At 45.3% G+C, this 19,838-nt stretch overlaps 1 protein-coding gene and 1 long non-coding RNA gene across 3 annotated transcripts; one reads left to right on the forward strand and one right to left on the reverse strand.

The window, feature by feature from the left end:
• Positions 1–867: 867 nt before the first annotated feature.
• On the reverse strand, positions 868–3,709 carry LOC148685860 (uncharacterized). Its single transcript, XR_015949475.1, has 3 exons — positions 3,360–3,709; positions 1,959–2,108; positions 868–974 (listed from the first exon to the last, which is right to left on the reverse strand). It is a non-coding gene; the product is annotated as an uncharacterized LOC148685860 (long non-coding RNA).
• A 1,187-nt stretch (positions 3,710–4,896) lies between these two features.
• On the forward strand, positions 4,897–15,408 carry LOC118085661 (methyltransferase-like protein 21E). Of its 2 annotated transcripts, XM_035116564.3 has the most exons (5): positions 4,897–5,102; positions 7,704–7,789; positions 12,617–12,774; positions 13,113–13,230; positions 14,301–15,408. In XM_035116564.3, the coding sequence occupies exons 2-5, from the start codon at positions 7,717–7,719 to the stop codon at positions 14,735–14,737; spliced, it is 786 nt and encodes a 261-aa protein (XP_034972455.3). In that variant the 5' UTR covers positions 4,897–5,102; positions 7,704–7,716; the 3' UTR covers positions 14,738–15,408. The 2 variants fall into 2 exon arrangements, with proteins under 2 accessions (XP_034972455.3, XP_088523690.1); XM_088667564.1 differs by lacking the exon at positions 12,617–12,774 and having other exon boundaries at positions 4,958–5,102.
• Positions 15,409–19,838: the final 4,430 nt, after the last annotated feature.

Here is a 19,838-nt window from a genome sequence, read left to right on the forward strand (position 1 = left end):
AGTCAGCTTCACACTTCATGAAATGCGAGCAGCAGCATACCATACAGGCTTCTGCATTCCGCCAGAAGAAAATACTTTGGGCAGCTTCGACTCCTCATACCATGCTGTTCACCTATATTAAAAAATCATTTCAAGCATGTCATCCATTGCAGAGCTATATCTGATGGGACTGGTCATTCTTCAATAAAAGCTACAGATAAGATACAGGTATCTTAATAGAGAATTTAACAAATAAATTCAAAAGGAGAAATGGCTTTGCATAGTGGCTGAGGTACGAACGAGGAAGATCTATGCTACGACCTTGCTATGGACCATGTCAGCTGCTGTATTTGGGGACGGGCAGGAATTTTTCCACTTGGCAAACTGGACCTGGCCATTTTGTTTTTGCCTACCTCATAGCAATCATCACAACTTTGTGGGGTTAGGCATTGGGTAGGCCTTGACTTGGCTGAAGGGGAGGTTGTAGCTTCTGTTCGACGCCAAGACGGGCTAGAACCATAGCAGCATTCCAACGGGGACCCCTCAAGGGGTCATAGGGCCCCCTCTAGATGTGATTTACCCTTAGATGCACTTCCAGCAGATGGCCTGGAGTGGCATAATTTGACCTCACCCAATGCCAGACCATTTACATCTGTAACTAATAATGCTCTGGCCTGTTTGAACCCATAAACCTATATGCTGTAGTCTTCTGTGCTTATTCACTCCCTAGGGAACTGTGGGGTCATGGGATCGTGGCACACAACTTGCCTCTGCCACGAACTCTGTCACTCTGACTCAGTCTGCCCATAAATGGGGCAGGGATGAAGGAGGGTGGAAAGACAACAAGTTAGGGAAAGAAGGAGGGAAAAGGAGAGGCACCACTGTTACCTGTTCCGGAGAAGGAGGCAAGCCAAAGAGATCTGGCTAAGACTGAAGTCTATTCCCACAGGAACCCACAAGATCAAGCAGGCTTGAAAAAAGTATAGAGCAGCTTCCTGGAGAAACACAAAAAGCTGAAGAACAGGTTGTCAGAGGAATACTGTACACAGTTAAAGAGAAAGGCTTTTTTGAAGGGAGTTGACCTCTCATAGGATGATTACATTGAGAACGAGGTTGGATAGAAGGGACCTTAAAAGGAAAAAGGTACTAAGGTACCGTAAAAGGGTAAAGGTAAAGGACCCCTGGACGGTTAAGTCCAGACAAAGGTGACTATGGGGCTCATCTCGCTTTTCAGGCCGAGGGAGCCAGCATTTATCCACAGACAGCTTTCCTGGTCATGTGACCAGCATGACTTAACCGCTTCTGGTGCAACGGGACACTGATAAGTGCCAGAGTGCACGGAAATGCCATTTACCTTCCTACCGCAGCGGTACTTATTTTTCTAATTGCGAGCGTGCTTTTGAACTGCTAGGTTGGCAGGAGCTGGGACAGAGCAATGGGAGCTCACCCCATCACAGGGATTTGAACCGCCAACCTGATCAGCAAGCCTAAGAGGCTCAGTGGTTTATACCACAGCGCCACCCGCTCCCCTTATAGTACTAAGTCAACCTCGGGTATAACAAGGCAGGTGCCAACACAGCAGAGTTGCAGGTTCATCATTAGGTGTTCTTAAGCCAATTGGCACATTAGTTAGATGGTCAAGGTGGTGTGTGCCAGAAAACAGAAAAGTCAAATTGCCCTTCCACACCAATGCCTGCTCCCATCAAGATAATTATCACCTCCCTTCCCCAGCTAGAGATATTTACATTCCCCCTCCCCCAGGCAAATTAAATGCCATTGTATTTAGCTTGGACCTGAGAAGGGTAGATTTCTTTCCCTAGCAGGAACTTTTATTGTTGCCATTGAGCAGAAAGGCCTTTGCTGCATGATATTTTATCACTGGAAAGTTCAAACATGGCATACATCAAGGTACCCAGAAATCGCATTACCCGTCTTGCAGAGATGAACCCTGAAGGTGACTTTCATAAGATCTGGCTCACCGTTCTGTCGAGTGTAGTCTTGCGTAACCGTAGCAAATTCTTCCTCTGAGGCGTAAGATTTTATAGAACGTGTCCCACCTCGCCAGTGTGCCAGCCAGTAATCTTTTGCTGCTCAGCACAGTCCCGTCTCCCTGGTCCTCTCTCAAGTCCCTAGAAGATGTTTTTATTACCAAGTTGAACAACAGTTGCGTCGGTAGCCAGTGCTTGAATTAATCCCCGCAAAATTGCAGAAAATGCCCTTGCTTATAAGATGATACAGTCTTGACAAAGATGCTGCAAAGGGAGAAGTGCATGAATAGGGGAACTAGTAAAGAAGATCATCCCTATGCTTGTGCAAGGGACAATATTTGAAGACACAGTAGAATCTGCTGGGGGGAAAGTTGCAGATAAAACGTGTTACTAGAGGCATTTTGAAATACGTGTTACTAAGATGAATACGATCATGTAAGTGTGTGTGTTAATTCCTCCTGTCAAAGTGAATCTTGTCATTGTGCAAATCTTCCGCCTCCATTTGTTGACAGCAATGGCATGTTTGTGTTCATAAGTGTTGTAGACACAGTTGGCAGCATGGTTTGAGTGGACAAACCAAAACCCTTTAGGGGAGGAAGTGTAGCTCAGTGGAATAAGTCGTTTGCATGTCCTGGATTCAGTTCCTGGCATTTCCAGGATCAAGGGTCAGGGAGCACATCATGGAAAGGACATTCACTGGCACAAGGTGAGACAATTCTGAGTTAGGAGAACTGTCACACGTTGCATGAGGCAGCTTTTTTTGTTGCTGCTGTGGGATGCCAAATTTGGGCCAAAGGTCGTCAGCTATACTTCCTCCCTTTTAACTCTGTAGTTTTAAGTTCCAACAAATGGACAGACATCGGGGAAATTCTTTAGTCAAAGTATACAGAGCAGCACGAGTATTTAGAACACAGTAAATGAAACATGGAAATTCCCAGTGGTGGTGGTTGGTTCTGAAGGGGTATAAACGCAACCTAGATTTAGCAGGTCTAGAGGCAACGGACGTCATAACAAAACTATCAATACGTGAAAAGGTTTATCCCTCAATCCATGTGTTTCCAGCTGTCAAAGAACATATAACCCGGGGCTGGGGAAACCTCTGGCTTTCAGATGGGAGACCATATTTGGATCCAGTCTAAAGTTTTGTTGTGAGTGCAGGCATGCTAGGCTCACATGCCCCCAGGAAAGCCACATGGGAAGAAGTCCAGACTAGCACACACACACACATCCTCATTATGCCTGGGATGAGGAATTGCGTGTATCAGAGTGGAGGAATGTTCTCCATTTTTTGCACCACACCAAACCCCATCTCTCTCCCCCCCCCCCCGTTCCTGCTTACTCTGAAAAGAGAAAAGGCTAAAAACAACAACAACACGTGCACCAAAATCCTACCTCACTTTCAAGGATGCTACAACCTGAGTTGTACTGGAGCGGCTTCACAGCAGTCACAGTTCTCTGGATCATCTCCCAAGGGGAAGTAGAAGGTATCCCCTGACTGCTTCTAGGTCTTGGGCTATTCCGGTGATGACTGCTGGATCGTCTCTATGCAGTCACTCAAGGGAGTCAGACAATAGGAGCATGTGGTGAGACCCTCAGTTCACTGGGGGAATAACTGCTGCATTCTGGATGCCGGATCCATAGAGCCAATGGGAAGGAAAAGACCTTGCTAGGCCACTGTTGTGCCTTGGGATGTGGGAGCAGTAACAAAGGCTCTTAAGCACTGCTGCTCTCCAGCTGCGTGTGGCAGGCAGTGAGTAGGACTTAAAAGGCAAGTGAAGGAAGAGACAGGGTGGAGCAGCTAGTGAGTGCCCTGTGTTCCTTCCCTGTTAAGGTGAAACCCGTAGTATTTAAAGAGCAGTCAGTGAATTTTCCACTGCGAGCCTGATTTTCTGATTTGCACGGCAGACGTACGTGACAGTGAGACAAATGCTGATTCAGCAATCTGTTTTGCCTGTTCCTCTGTGGTTCCATAGGCTCTTAGCTTTCTTTTTAAAAGCTGCACATATGCATCAATTTATTTCTACAGTCATAATCTGCCTTATTAAAAGAAGTACTGTACATAAAAAAACACCAACCACTTGCCAAACTGCACAACCAGATTCCCCTACCCTGCTCAAACTGAGCAATCATCCTGCTTTGTTTGCAGGGACGTTAGATGAAGTTGCACCAAGCTAGGGTTATACCACATAAAGGTAAAAAGGTAAAGGACCCCTGGACAGTTACGTCCAGTCAAATGGGGTTGTGGCACGCATCTTGCTTTTAGGCCAAGGGAGCTGGCGTTTGTACACAGACAGCTTTCCGGATCATGTGGCCAGCATGAATAAACCGCTTCTGGCGCAACAGGACACTGTGACGGAAACCAGAGCACACGGAACGCCGTTTACCTTCCCGCCACAGCAATACCTATTTATCTACTTGCACTGTCGTGCTTTCGAACTGCTAGGTTGGCAGGAGCTGGGACAGAGCAATGGAAGCTCACTCCGTCGCAGGGATTCGAACCACCAACCTTCCAATCGGCAAGCCTAAGAAGCTCAGTGGTTTAGGCCACAGCGCCACCCGTGTCCCACATATTCCCCCACCCCCCGGCAGCATGTTTTCCAGTCAGGTTTGTTGCGCAAGAGTGCCGGCCGTGTATGCTGGCATGTGATTGGATCCTGCTTGGAAACAGCAACAGCCTAGAACTGCCCTGAATCGTGCTCCAAAGTCGCAGAATTAGTTTTCCACAGGTCTCCTTGAGGGAAAGGCACATCAACAGTGCAAACAGGTTCGGAAATAAGAAAGTCACTCTATTTTGGTTGTGTGTGTGTGAGCACATGCATTCACTCACTACTTTGCAGCTGGGCAGTGATGAGTGCAACTTGTATAACTTCCCCACCCCCCTTCTTATGCAAGTGTTCCGAAGAGGTTTTCCCAATGAAATTCAAGGGGTGTGCCCACTTTGTTAATGGTTGCAGCTGTCAGCATTTATAAATTCTTCCCTGGGAAGTGCTGCTGGCAAGTTATGTTTCAGACTTCCTTGCTTTTCTCTATAGCGCTATTTACAGACTGACCAGTGTTGGGGGAGAGATTCTGCAGGTGTGAATTTCTGCCTTCACTTTCTGTGGAAACCTGGAACAATGAAATAAAATAACCTAGGTATGTTGCTTAGTACATTGCAATAATTGTTGTGTGTGTGTTTTAAAAAAATTAAAGGCACAGTTTTTGTGTAGCATGTGTTTAGATATGGGGTTGTTTTTCATCTGAAATATATCACTCACGGTCAAAAGAGCTCCATATCTAATCAGCAGGGTGCCAAGTTAACATTTCTGAGCCCTGTAGGTTGTCCCAGATTATGGATAATAATGTCCTATGGGGGTGACCTTTAGAATAACATTTTGTGCAAAGGCTTTGAAAGGTAATGCTTGATCAAGGGTGTCTTGTCTAAACAATACTGTCAGTCAAAGCGCAGCGAGGTTTCTGAGTCATTTCCCTCGCTGCTTCTCTTCAAAACAAAGGTGCAGGTCCTGTGCACCCTGACCTGGGAGTAAGCCCCACTGAACAGAGTGAGACTTACCTCTGAGTAACCATGCATAGGATTGCACCACAAAAATTGCAAACAGCCATGCTCATATTCTATATACAGTGCAACCCTATTCAAGTCTTGTTGAATTCAGTGGGGCTTAGTCTCAGGTAAATGGATAGAGGTTTGTCACCTATTTTATTTCCTTCCGGTTGATTGTGTGAGAAACTCAAAACAATTATTTCCCCTTTCCAGGAAAATTAAAGCGGGCTGGAAGAAAATAGGACTAGTATGTGTTAAAACCTGGGAGTGGGGGAAAGATTGTCCCTAACATTCCTTCACAAGGATGATTGTGCAGCACTTTTCCCCAAGACTCCTTACCACTGTGAAAATTTATTCTGTGCTTTGTGTGTGTAGTTTGTGTGGTGTGCTTAGAGCGTGGAGCTAATAACTCCAAGGTTACAGGTTGGACCAGATGATCCTATGATCTGTATCTATTTATATATCTATAATCTATGGAAGGCTGTTGTTGTTGTTGTTGTTGTTGTTGTTAATCTACAGATTCACTTTGTTCATTCTGTTGTAGGGACTAAATGTCCTTGCTATGCCTTTGGTGCACACTTGAACCAGATCTTCCAAATACTTTACGCACAACCATTACATAGCCTAACACAGTTGCATAGTGAGGAAGGGTGGGGGTGGGGTCACAGAGGCTGTTGCCCCGAGCGCAAAATTGTTAGGGGCACAAAATCTCAACACCCGGTGCTGGCTCAACACAGCTGTGCACTTCTGTTGCTGGGATCCTTTGAAAACGGCTTCTCCGTATAAACCAGGAAGTGACCTCTCCAGACAACAGAACAAGTATTTTCTTATCTCTGTGGCTGTGATCTCGTGGGTGACGCGGATGCTGTTAGGCAGCTGAATGCACATGCATACTCTGCCCATTCCCCTCCCTCTCACCCACCCCCTCTGCACAGTCCTGGGCTCTGGCAACCCACGGTATGCCACTGGCCTAACAATAACCAGTGTAGTTGATTGTTGGTTATACTGCCATAGCATATTATTATTATTATTATTATTTTATTTATACCCCGCCCATCTGGCTGGGTTTCCCCCGCCCATACCTGCCAAGTCCGGGTCGTAAATATCCGGGATCGGCAGCGCGCGCATGACCGGAAGTTGCGTGACGCGACTTCCGGTGGCGCTTGCCCTTCTATGGGCACCAGAAAATGACGGCGCCAGCGCCGGAAGTCGCTTCCGCACATGACCGGAAACACGTAAAAGCGACTTCCGACGCCGGCGCCGCCATTTTCTGATGCCCATAGAAGGGCAAGCGCCACCGGAAGTCGTGTCACGCAACTTCCGGTCATGCGCGGAAGCGACTTCCGGCGCCGGCGCCGCCATTTTCTGCTGCCCATAGAAGGGCAAGCGGCACCAGAAAAATGGCCGGGTAATTAGGGTTGCTAACAATTGCATTCTCATAGCTGCCAAGTATCCCGATTTAAGGGACAATACTGGGATTTTTCGCTAAACGGGAGACCGCCGGGAAACGGTAAGAAAAAAGGGGTTTTCCCGGCGGATACGGGATACTTGGCAGCTATGCCCCCGCCACTCTGGGCGACTTCCAACAAGTACCAAAATACATTAAAATATCACAGATTAAAAACTTCCCTAAACAGGGCTGCCTTTAGGTGTTTTCTGAATGCCAGGTAGTTGTTTATCTCCTTGACCTCCGATGGAAGGGCATTCCACAGGGCCAGCGCCACTACCAAGAAGGCCCTCTGCCTGGTTCCCTGTAGCTTTGCTTCTCGCAGTGAGGGAACCACCAGAAGGCCCTTGGCGCTGGATCTCAGTGTCCGGGCTGAACAATGGGGGTGGAGACGCTCCTTCAGGTATACTGGACCGAGGCCATTTAGGGCTTTAAAGTCAGCACCAACACTCTGAATTGTGCTCGGAAACGTCCTCTTATTGTTGGGATAGCCAACGTGGTGTCCTCTGGATATTGTTGGATGGCAACTGCCACCATCCTTGATCCCTGGCCATGCCAGCTGAGGCTGATGAAAATTGTAGACCAAAACATCTGCAGGGTACCACATTGTCCACTCCTGACATGTATACATTTGAAGCCAAATGCATGACAAATGAGAGAAAATACCATGTGTTCCAGTTCGTTACTAAAGCTGTGCTTGGCTGTTTTTTTTGTGTTTTTTTAAATAGTTCTTCCTTTGTATTGCTAGGCCATTGTATGAAATGGAATCCCATTCATTGCAACCCAAGCATCTTGGATCAGATGAAAAATCCAGAAAGCCAGACAACAAAAAAGGTAAATATTTGCTGACAGGTGACTCATGAGCTGCTGCTTTGTACCTTTGCTGCACCTGCGGTCTATCACGTCTCTAAGCTAATGTCCAATCAGTATTTCCAAGCTGTCTTCCAGGGAAGCCCCACATAAAGGTAAGAACAGTAATCTAGCTGGGAGGCTACCAGAAAGAACATGGGTTACTGTGGCAAGGCTCTGATCAAGTATACATTAGGTGTGTATTTAAAATACAATAGCTGACACAGGTATGCAGGCCTTGAACTTTTCCATTGTGTGTGTGTGTGTGTGTGTGTGAGAGAGAGAGAGAGAGAGAGAGAGAGAGAGAGAGAGAGAGAGAGAGAGTTTGTGATAGAGAGAGTTTGTGTGAGAGAGAGTTTATATAGGATTATGATGATCCATGCATGGTTATTGTAAAGACTCACCAGCTTTTGCCAGGGAGCCCTAAATCTTGTTGCTTCCCTTCAACTTCTCAGAGCCTCCTGTTGGGTCTCTAGTCATACACTCTTCTGAAGGAAGCGGGCTTAAAAAATAATAATCACAAACCTATTTTGGGTCTGGAATAAAGCTACAAAGGGGCAGAGGGAAGAATGTGCAACGGGGAACCACTGTAGACTCCTGTACAAAAAATATCATTAATAACTTGTGCTGTGAGTTGTAAAACAAAGAAAGATATGCATGTAAGTCCACAGGAACAATTCCAAAACCCACATTAGGGCAATATTTTTATTGGGCCAACCGGGATCTTACAAAAGAGTGTGGTAGCTTTTGAGCTCTCCAGAACTTGGATGAGGACATCAGGCTTGATGGTGAACATAAGTGGCAGTGGGGGAGAGAGCAGGAATTTTGGCTGATTCTGAAGACATGGTGGAGTTTGCAGATACCCTGTTTTCCTGAAAATAAGACATACCCATAAAATAAGCCGTAGCAGGATTTCTAAGCATTTGCACAATATAAGCCATACCCTGAAAATAAGACATAGTGATAGGCGCAGTTCTGGAGGGCGCCAAGGAAGAGGTGAGGCTGGACGCATAATAAAAAACAAGATATCCCCTGAAAATTAGCCATAGTGTGTCCTCTTGAGGAAAAATAAATGTCTTATTTTCGGGGAAAATTAGTAGGTAGGCAGCAGACATTCAAATGAAGCTCTAGTGCAGGCACCCCCAAATTGCGGCCCTCCAGATGTTTTGGCCTACAACTCCCATGATCCTTAGCTAACAGGACCAGTGGTCAGGGATGATGGGAATTGTAGTCCAAAACATCTGGAGGGCTGAAGTTTGGGGGTGCCTGCTCTAGTGAGTTGCAGGTTTTTGGCTGTTGGGAAGCAGCAGCAGGCAATAATTGATCCCCATTTGGGAGGGGGGATATAAAACCCAGCTGTTACCCAGACCAGTCTCTACTTGAAATCTTGCACGCTATTTTGGAACATTTTGGTTTGCCCTAAGAAAGAAATTGCTCAAACGTGGATTTTGGAATTTGTGCAATAGAGTTGTAGAGAACCTTCAAGCTGAAACATTGACAAGTATTTTTATGTGACCCGTGAGAGAAAATCTCTTTGCAAAGAACCAGCTCAGATCCCTGACACTTAAGGGTCTTTGCAGGACATCGTTTCTCTTGATCCTTTTAAAAGAAATGTGATCTGGTAATCCAGTCTTTCGCCCTCAACTTCAAAGAGAAGCTCTTGCGTGTAGAAATTCTGGTCATTTCACATCTTCATTATGAAGCCATGCAGGAATGCAGCTTTCCAGGTGCTTTTGCAGAAGTGGTTGTGGTGCTATCGCTGTTGATTAGGAAACCTTACACAGGCAAGGAGCAAGAGCCACCCTGAAGGATTATCGATTTAGTGTTAACTCAGCATTTCACATGTTTTGATTTCCTTAAAATAGAAGCAAGAAAGAGTAGAAGGGGGACCTTTAGCATATTCTCCAAATCTGCCTGGGTGAGCAGATTAACTAAGAGAGCAAGTCAATTTATGGGGCCGATAGGCTGGAATAGAATAAGTGCAACCGTTAACACCCTGATCTGTTAGATGGTTTAGTGTTGCATATATATAATCATGTGTTCCTAGGCTGCATCTATGACTTGGCAAAGTCCTGAATTGACCTCTTAGAAAGCAGAGGACTTGAACCCACTTGATCTTACACTACTCACAAACGGCAGTTTGTTAAGGATGCAATTCTCAGCACCTTTAATAAGCTACACAGCTCCCAGAATTCTTTGAGGGAAGCCATGACAATCTAAAGTTGTGTCATAGTGCCTTTGAGTTATTTCATTGCAAGGCACAATAATGGGGCTGCTTTGTTGAGGCTGTTGCTGTCCGCCCGCCTCCCCAGGTTTGGGCTACATAATCAGACACATGGCTAGGACTCAAAACAGTATACAGTGGTACCTCGACTTACGAATGACACGACAACCAAATTTTTCGACTTACGAATGGGGGTAATGGCCACGCGCTTATGAATGTCTCGACATCTGGAAAAAAAACGCGGCGGTTTTAGATAGGGATTTTTCTACTTACGAATTTTTAGATAGGGTTGCTTCGACTTACAAATTTTTCCATTTTCAATGCATTCCTATGGGAAATCGCGTTTCCAATGGCGTTTTTCGACTTACGAACTTTTCGACTTATGAAGGTGCCTTCGGAACGGATTAAATTCGTAAGTCGAGGCACCACTGTAAATATATACATTATGATACTGATGCTGGACCTGGAAAAGAAAGCTATTGTCCCAAACAGGGCACATAGCAACTCCATGGGTTATTTTCATTTGGTATGGGGAAAGACTTAACTCTCTCCCTCCCTCCCATAGTCCAGATCCCTTTTTAGTTGGAAATTTTCTTTTTAACTTTGTGCAAACATTTTCAGCATTTAAAAAAATACACACAAATACACAAGAAATCCTGTCCTGCGGATCTTCCGTGTTGCTTCTAGGTTTGGCCCTTGATGAACGTTTATGAAATCATTCTCCACACGTGTCCATTCCTGCCTGCTTTCACCACTGCCTCCGTCAAGACAAGAGTTTCTGTCATTTTTGTGTGGGAGAAAGCATGCGCTGTCCGAAGGCCCAACCCTCTCAGGGCATATGCTGCATCGCCATGCTGCCACAGTATAGGGTTTCCATAAAAGTTCCAGCTGGAGTTTCTTGGCAGCATTTCAGCAGCAGGACACTTGAGGGCAGAGCGGATTCCTTGTCCCGAAGCCCCGTCCATCTTGACCTCCCCTGGCCCCTTACAGTTTGAGATAAACTCACCACGTTAGTACTTTTACTTTGAGAATGGACAGCCTGATGCCAGGGACTGGCCGGGCACTGAAGTGTGGTGGCTATATACTGAGGATTGGGGACCAGGAGAAGGCAGGTTGGAGACTTGGAAGAAGGGATCCGTGAACCGGGGGAACCTGTAACATCTGGGAGATGAGAGTCAGGAGAAGCTGCAAGGCTGGAGAGTGGAGAACAAGTGCAGGAGGGGGGGGGAAAGAAAATTCTCTTGCTCCACTGCTTCCCAGGACCAGAAGAGGATTGAAGAGGGAGGAGAAGACGGTTTCATGCAGGCGGAGTCTTCAGCTGCTTGCATGCAGTTCAGATAGGGGAGATACATAAGCCAAGAACAAGGCCTTTCTGTGTTGTCAACTGCCTCCTCATTTGCAAGACCAAGCAGGAACCAAGGAACTGTGGCTTAGGCTGGAAGAGAACCTGCGAGCCTGTAGGATGTGGCTTCCTTTAGCCTTCAGGCGATTTTAAATATGAATGTATGACGAGCCTCCAGCAGTGGAGGTAGAACTTACTGAGTGTGGCTTGTAGCCATTGATAGTCTAGTTCTCCATGAATTGCGCTAATCCTCTTCTGAAGACATCTGGGTTGGAGGCCACCACTGCCTCCTTTGAGAGCGAGTCCCATAGCTTAGCTATGCAAATAAATTCCTTCCTGAATCTTCCATTATTCAGTCTTCTATTCAGGACGTTTCAGCCCATGGCAAGAACGCTATAACTTTTCTATTTCTTTTAACTATATTTTTATTAAAGATTTATTAGTTTACAAAAAATATATGCGTTGTCTCTTTTTTCAAGTTGTGTTTTCTACAGATCAGTTTCAATTGCTGTGAGATATTAGTGTTACAGACAGTGTTAGGTTAGGAAGAAAAGAGGGGGAAAGTACACACAGGAAATACAAGACAAACTAGGGGATACCCAGATGCCCTGGCTAACACATCACCAATTACATGCCCTCCTAAACAACCCAGTAGTAAAATGAGCAGCAACTAGGTCCTTGACAACCTTCGAAAAACCTCCCAACACCAAAGGGACCCAGCAAAGGGATGGTATCCACAATATACAAAATACTGCTCCAAAATCCCGCAACCCCCCCTTGACGTAATCAAAAAAGAATGGGAGGACAACAAAGGCTATGAGATTAACCCCACCCAATGGACTAGAATGTGATCTAAGCCTCCCTTTAAATCCATATCAGCGAAAAGGAAAGAACTCAGTCTGAAACTCACTTACAGATTCTACCTAACACTATAACTTTTCTGACCGACTTCTAAGTCTCATTGGTGCTGAGTAAAGGTGGGATTCCGTTCTGTTATTATGGCTTTATAAATAGCAAGCGTGATGGATAGCAGCTCCCCGAGGCCACATATATCACACTAAACAATTATTGTTAGGGACTTTTTGTGGGCAGGGGCATAACTCAGATGGCTTCATGCTCAAGAGGGCAGCCTGGCCATATAGAGGTTAGTGGCTTTGGTGATTAGGTCACTGCACTATCTTTAGCTGAGCTGGGCTACCTCTCGCTGTTATTATGACACATGGCCTTTCCATTGTTTTATTACTAGGACCAAACGGAGATGAACAGATAGTCGCAGAGATCATGGGAAGGTGTTTCTCCCCTTCGCTGATAACCACCCAAGCCTGGGAAGGGTTCCATTTTGTTGGCCACAAGATAAAGATCACGGAATCCACCGACTGCTATGGAGCTGTCGTCTGGCCTTCGGTATTGCAGGCAAACAAGACTGTTGGCTCTGATACGTGAAGCAGAGCACCACACGGGGCTCAGTGTGAAATGTACGGGGTGGTTGTTTAAAGCCTGGGGAAACTAAAGTTCTGTGAAGATGAGGCTCTAAATACAGACAGCCGACGTTATTTGGGGATCAGAATTGCTACCCAAAAGGAGCAATTCACTGCAAGATCAACAAGATCTATCATCCATACAAGGAAAGCCTTGCTGCTATTAATAATAATAATCATCATCAATTTATTATTTGTTTGTGTGTAATGCTATTTCCCCTGTCAAGCTGCTCTTGTACTGTTTTTGTTTTCCCCCATCCACAGGCTCTCGTTATCTGCCACTTTTTGGAAACTAACATGAAATCTTATAACCTGGTTGACAAAAATGTCATTGAAATTGGAGCTGGGACAGGCCTGGTCTCGATAGTAGCCAGTTTCCTTGGTGAGTATGGGCAGTGTCCTCTAGATCAGAAAGTGGTATTCCAAGGTGTGTGTGAGATTTTAGTGCACCTGTGACCAAGGAGTTAGCATGTCAGCTCAAAAACAAAAGTAGCAACAGAGACAGGAGCTCATTATCTTTTAAACACAGGTCTCTCCCCTCCCTCCCATACAGAAATGTGGTTCTACAGGAAGAGGGCATAGTAGACCATGTAAGGATGGATTTAGACACTAGGAGAGGAAATTTTATTTAGTTATTATCCTTCCCTGCCCATGTGAGTGAGATCAGCAGGGTACCATCCATTGTGGCCAGAACTTGGAAGACAAGGTTGATTTAAACTTCTAGAAACAATAATCCAGGATTCTTTAAGGCAGACTGGATTTTTCTTGGTATTACCCCTTTTCTCTGCCTCGAAAACAGCAATCACACACATTGTTTTGTGAAGAAATAAAAGTAGCATTTACTTACATGTTCTAGATCTTGAATTAGCAAAACAAAGGCAGGTTTATAACTACTATCTAAGTTATAAAAGTACAAAATGTAAGTTTAGAAATGGTATCTGAGCTGCTCGTATGGTCAGCTTGGAGGCATGATGAAGAAAGAGAAATATGCCTTGGCAGGAAGGAATCTTGTAGCATTACAGCTTCCTGCCAAGGCAGGCAAAGGAAGTGATCTCACAGAGTTCTCTCTAGCAAATTTTACAGGGAAGCTCTTTGAGCTTCAGCCCTTTCATGTGCCCATCTGGCAAAGCGTGAATTGTTGGTTTGACGGCAGTAATGTCCCACAGACCAAAGGGTTGTGACTCAGTGATAGAGTGTCTGCTTTCTGTGCTGAAGGTCTCAGTTTCAATCCCTGGCATCTCCACAGAGGGCTGGGAGAGACTACCTGTCTGAAATTCTGGAGAACTTTTGCCCGTCAGTGTAGATGGTACTGAGTTATTGAGGAACCAATGGTCTGATTTTGGTATAAGCCGCTGCCCATGTTCCTACTGTCTTTAATGATGCCAGAGAGCATTCCTGCAAAACTGTCTTGGATTTGCTAAGCATTCATTCTGTGGCCCCTTCCTGGCACAGGTGCACGTGTGGTTGCCACCGATTTGCCTGAATTGCTGGGGAACCTTCGATACAACCTTCTCAAAAACACAAAGACCAAATGCAAGCATGAACCCCAGGCAAAGGAACTGTTTTGGGGGGTCGACCTGGAGAAGAATTTCCCCAGCGCTTCATGCCAGTTTGACTACATCCTGGCGGCCGATGTTGTGTACCACCACCCTTACCTGAATGAGCTACTCCTTACCTTCGACCACTTGTGCAAGGACAACACTGTCATCATCTGGGCCATGAGGTTCCGACTGGAGAAGGAAAACCAGTTTGTGGACAGATTCAAGAAACTGTTTGACCTGGAGGTTATAGCTGATCTCCCCAGCTTAAACATAACCCTGTTTAAGGCAAAGAGAAGGCACAAAGCGAAAAGGCCTTCCCTTTTCCCATCCAGACTGCTGATTAGGTGATTGTCAATGCAAGGGTCTCTTTTGTTAGCCAGGATTAGACCATTTCTCATTGGATTGCTAGGTATGTTACTGGTACAGCACTCAAATGTTTGGTGTCCGCTTGCAGTCTGAAATAATACAACACGTCAACAGATTCACGATGGTCCATGCATACCTTTGTTTGCACAGATAATGAGCCACAATACATACCTTTATGTATGCAGATACTAAAGTGCAGGGTTATTCATAATATTGTTATGAATTTGGGGGAGGGGGCAGATTCCCCCATAATTCCTTATTTAGTAAATGGTAGAATTTCGCTAACGTTTGGAGTATTAAGAGAAGATGTAAAAATACAGTGTAAAAAAACCAGGCTGAGCTAGTTCTCCTGTTCAGGAGATTGGCTGACAGAGGTGCCAACAAAGACAGGCGATGGCAGAGTTCATTAACCTGATGAACGGTGGCACGTTTAGCGTCAGACAAGAAATGGGGTGGCATCCCTCCCCCAGCTGGGTGTTAGTAGCAAAAGGCAATAGCAGAGTTGGGAGGGGGAAGTTGCTAGCTTGGCTGGCTTCTGTTCTGGACCCAATCTTCCTGAAGCTATGAGGAGATCAACAAGAGACACTCTTGGCATGTACTATTCTGCACTCCATGTAAACACGGGTGTTAATAAACCATATTTCTCAAAGATGCTACAGTCTCTGACGTGTCTCATTCCGAAGAAACACAAACCCTGGCGAAGTGTCAAGACCCTTTGCTACCTCTGGGCAGAGATTGGGTAGCAAAACAAATTACTTTAGTGGTATAGGGATAGGTTTGTGGAGGAGCACATCATTAGTACCAAAACAAACATGTCTTGTATTTTCTCTGTTGCTTTTTATTACTCACTAACAACGCACTTTTTGAAATGCTCCCAGTGCCATTTTCCATAAATGGGTCGGGAGGCGTCTGGAATTCTGACTTTGTAGGAACTTGACATTATCCAAGAAAAAGCAATTGAATTTAGACACTAATATTCCTTGCAGTGGGCTGAAGTACAGCAGGGGCCAAAGACAGAAGGTCTGTATTTGAGTAGCTTTGGCAAATCTATACGAAAATGAGAAATGTTTCACGTGGCCCAGTAACTTTCCCCAGCGTTGTTCCTTTGAAAATATATCTTGCTGCATAGAATATGTATTTCAGCTCAGCAGTAGAGCATCTGCTTTGTATTCACAAGACCCCAGGTTTAGTCCCTGGCAGGACTGTGAAACTGTCTGAAACTCTGGAGTTCACTACCAGTCAGTGTAGACAATACTGAGTTGAATGGACGAATGAGTTGACTCTGTGTCACAGCAGCTCTGTGTGCTCCTATGTGTGAGGTTTCAGCGAGCAAATACAATGTTAGCATACTGTGCTAGAAACATTTTGCTGTGCTGCCACCTAGTGGAAACCTGGGATCAATGTGGGCCCTAATCATAAACCACATAAATACCCAGTGAAATAATTCAAAGCGGAATTAGGTGCGAAACCCCCAGCACCATGACTTGGCAGTACTGTACATCAGATGCTCACCAATGTGCAATTTACTTGTGGGTCCTGTATCATGGAGTGTTGTTTTCACTTTGGAGGTGTACCAGGCCAATGCATAGCTGCCAAGTTTTCCCTTTTCTCGCAAGGAAGCCTATTCAGCATAAGGGAAAATCCCTTAAAAAAAGGGATAACTTGGCAGCTATGGGCCAATGATCCAATCTGCTGCCATGAATGGTGTACTGAATTTTTTTTACACATCACTTGGGAAGACAGGCGAACTAATGCCAGTGTACTGGAAGAAGCAAAGATCACCAGTGTCGAAGCGATGATTCTTCAACATCAACTTCGATAGACTGGTCATTTTGTTCAGATGCCTGATTATTGTCTTCCAAAATGACTATTCTGAACTTAAAAATGGAAAGCGTAATGCTGGGGTTTTTTTGTTTTATATTTTTTATAAGTTTTATTTAGGCAGGCAGGCAGGCAGGCAGGCAGGCAGGCAGGCAGGCAGGCAGACAGACAGACAGGCAGACAAAACAATAAAGTACACACACTTTAAGTACACACACCGGCATAATGCTGGTTTAAAGAGGCAACTAGGAAACACTGGCCTGCGAGTGCTCCAATTGGAAAACAGCCTTTACCAAAGGTGTCATGGACTTTGAAGACGCTCGAACTCAGGACGAAAGGGAGAAACATGCTAAGAGGAAGGCACACTTGGCAAACCCTCACCGTGATCAACTCCCGCCCGGAAACCTACGTCTCCACTGTGGAAGGACGTGTGGATCCAGAACTGGCCTCCACAGCCAATTACAGATTCACTGTTAAGTGAATCTTACAATCATGGAATCTTACAATCTGTTCATGGAATCTTACAATCTTACTTGGCTACGAGTGATCACCAAAGAAGAAGAAGACCAAGCAATGCATGCATTTGGCTTCGTGTCATTCATTGTGCCATCACATCACTGCATGCCTCATTTGCGAATCTTCTCACTGTGCTCCAGGCCACATGTCTGGGATTCACACATCTGAGTTGTGTCCCCACATTGGAAATAAAATTGCAAATGCTGCAGTTAGATGGTAGATTAATTCAAGTCTTGCATTCCAGGTTGAAATGTATCGATTGCAGGAAAGTTTTCTTTAAAGTGTCTTCAGAAATAGGTTGGATATCTTCAAACATGCACTCTGAAGTGATATAGCCCTTCAAGAGTCGCGCCACACACTGCATCTCTTTGACTGAATTGGGCATTATAGGCAGCAGTTATTTCAGTATGGGAAGAGATTTATTAAGACAGTGATATGAGCGAGTAGAGAGGACAGGAAGAGTCTGCTATTCATGCTGTTTCCTCCCAATTACAGGAAAGTCCTTCATCATCAGTGGAAAGGAAAAGATGGAAAAGTCAGAAGAGCTAAAGCAGCTGCAGACAAGTTGTGCTCCTACCCAACATAGTTTAGGCATCTGTGCAGAGCTCATTTAATCAATGAGAATTTCATTGCTGATCAATGCCGAAAGGACTGTAAGCATGGATTATTAGAAAAGATAAATGAAAGAAAAGAAGCCCTTCTTTCCCCAGTAGTATATGGCTTAACAGTTGCATGAAAGATCTTTCACTCTAAAGTAGTTTTAAAGTAACCTGCTTCATGGAAAAAGGAAAGTTGAATTATACAGCCTGCACAGAGATGACAAAGACCTATGCGAAGCAACGGGAAGCAATTAACATCAAAAACAAAATGGAATCAAACTACCACACGCACACACACGTTTCTGGAGACATTTTGTTACCCCCAGCCAACTTTCAATGGAGCTCAGGAGCATGGAATGTTCCCAAACGAAGCTATGGGTCCGAAGAAGGGCAATTTATGCAGCTTCCCTGGATCAGGCTCAAATCCTAACCTAATTGGGGCTTGCTTCAGCATTAGGATTGTAGCCCATGTTTTGGTTTGAAATACACCAGGGGACATTACACCAAGGCAGAGAGAGAGAGAGAGCGCACCTGAATCACAAACATCAATACTGTACTGTAGATCTATTGGGATATTTTATGACCCAGGTGCTTTTGTTATTGTTATGTACTGAGCTGAATCCTAGAACAATAGGATTCAGAATCAGCGGGAGCTACCCAATCCAACTCCAGGTGGAAGTGAATCCGCAACCTGATTGGCCTGCTGGAGCAGCCAATCAGGCGGCTGGCAGAAGTGAATCTGCTACCTGATTGGCCTGTAGGAGCAGCCAATCAGGCTGCAGGCAGAAGTCAATCCACAATATAATTGGCCCACAGGTGTAGCCCTGAAGTAGCCAATCACGCAAGGCCCATTGTGTAAATAATGTATATAAGCAGATGGTTTTGGGAAAAGAGCCATTCGTCTTCTCTTCTCCTCCTTGATGACTATGAGCTGAATAAAGAGCATGAAATTCACTCTCGACTCCGAGTATATTTCAGTTATTGTCTTGAAAGAAAACTGGAACTGGTTATAAGTGGTTGAAATTTGCAGACATTGTCACCTGTGCAGTAGCGAACAATGTCCCAAAGGACTATTTCTGTGCAAATTCTGCAAACTGTGCAAGGATTTCCCCCTTCCTGGTTGGAGAAAGCTTTAAATTAAGACTTTAGTCTGAGATGCTCAAGCCGGGGTCCAGTTCCAATGTATTTGTTTTACCATTTGCAAACACTAACTGCATATCTGTTTCACTGATAGGCTTCGTGGTAGGCATGGCTTATATGTGTTAAACAGAAAGCGCAGACAGTGTGAACGTTTCTTAACGCAGTGGCCGGAATGAGATGTTACCCTATAGATCAGTTTCATGGAGAGCGGAGGAAAAGCTTCCAGAAGTGTGGGGAGCACGGGATAAAGAACACAGCGGGAGACAGAATGTGGATCGGAAGGTCGCCCAGAATGAAAGCAGGCACCCCCTTTTATTGTAAAGTTTCAGAACTGTCAATGATTAACTAGAGGTGCATCCTTCATCCAATGACAAGTGGTCAACTCCAAAAGAGGTGGTGTCCTTGCATAGGTCACATCCTGCCAACACCCCAAAACTCCGCCATAGAGGAAGTGCCTGGTCCTCACATACTTCTCAGACCTCGCCCTGTCACATGCCTACTCCTTAAACATCCCCCTCCTCTCAATCTTGTGATCCTTGGGGTTTTTCCACCACTCTGCCATTTTCCCATTGTCTTCTTCCTAACCTGGGTCTGACCCTTCAGGCTTGGACCAGCCTCCCCTGTTCTAACCTGCTCTAACCGGTTCCATCAGGATCCTCCCAACTCTGGCCAGCCCAGTAGTGACCTGCTGCCCTCTAATGTCCCCCTGACCCAACTTGTGGATGCGTGTTTGTGCATACTGACGTACAGGAAGGTTTGCCAGCACTGTACGTTGTGTTTGATAGCTGAGGGTTTTGATAGCTAGCTTTTATCTGATGCGGTTTGCCAGCATCAATCTAAAATCACTGCTACACAGAAGCACTATGACCCAGTATGTTTCCAAGCACAATTCAAAGTGTTGGTGACCTTTAAAGCCCTAAATGGCCTTGGCCCTATATACCCAAAGGAGCGTCTCCACCCCCATCATTCAGCCTGGACACTGAAATCCAGCACTGAGGATCTTCTGG

This window comes from Zootoca vivipara, chromosome 4 (genome assembly GCF_965207765.1).
Source record: "Zootoca vivipara chromosome 4, rZooViv2.hap1.1, whole genome shotgun sequence".
NCBI classification, from domain to species: Eukaryota; Metazoa; Chordata; class Lepidosauria; order Squamata; family Lacertidae; genus Zootoca; species Zootoca vivipara.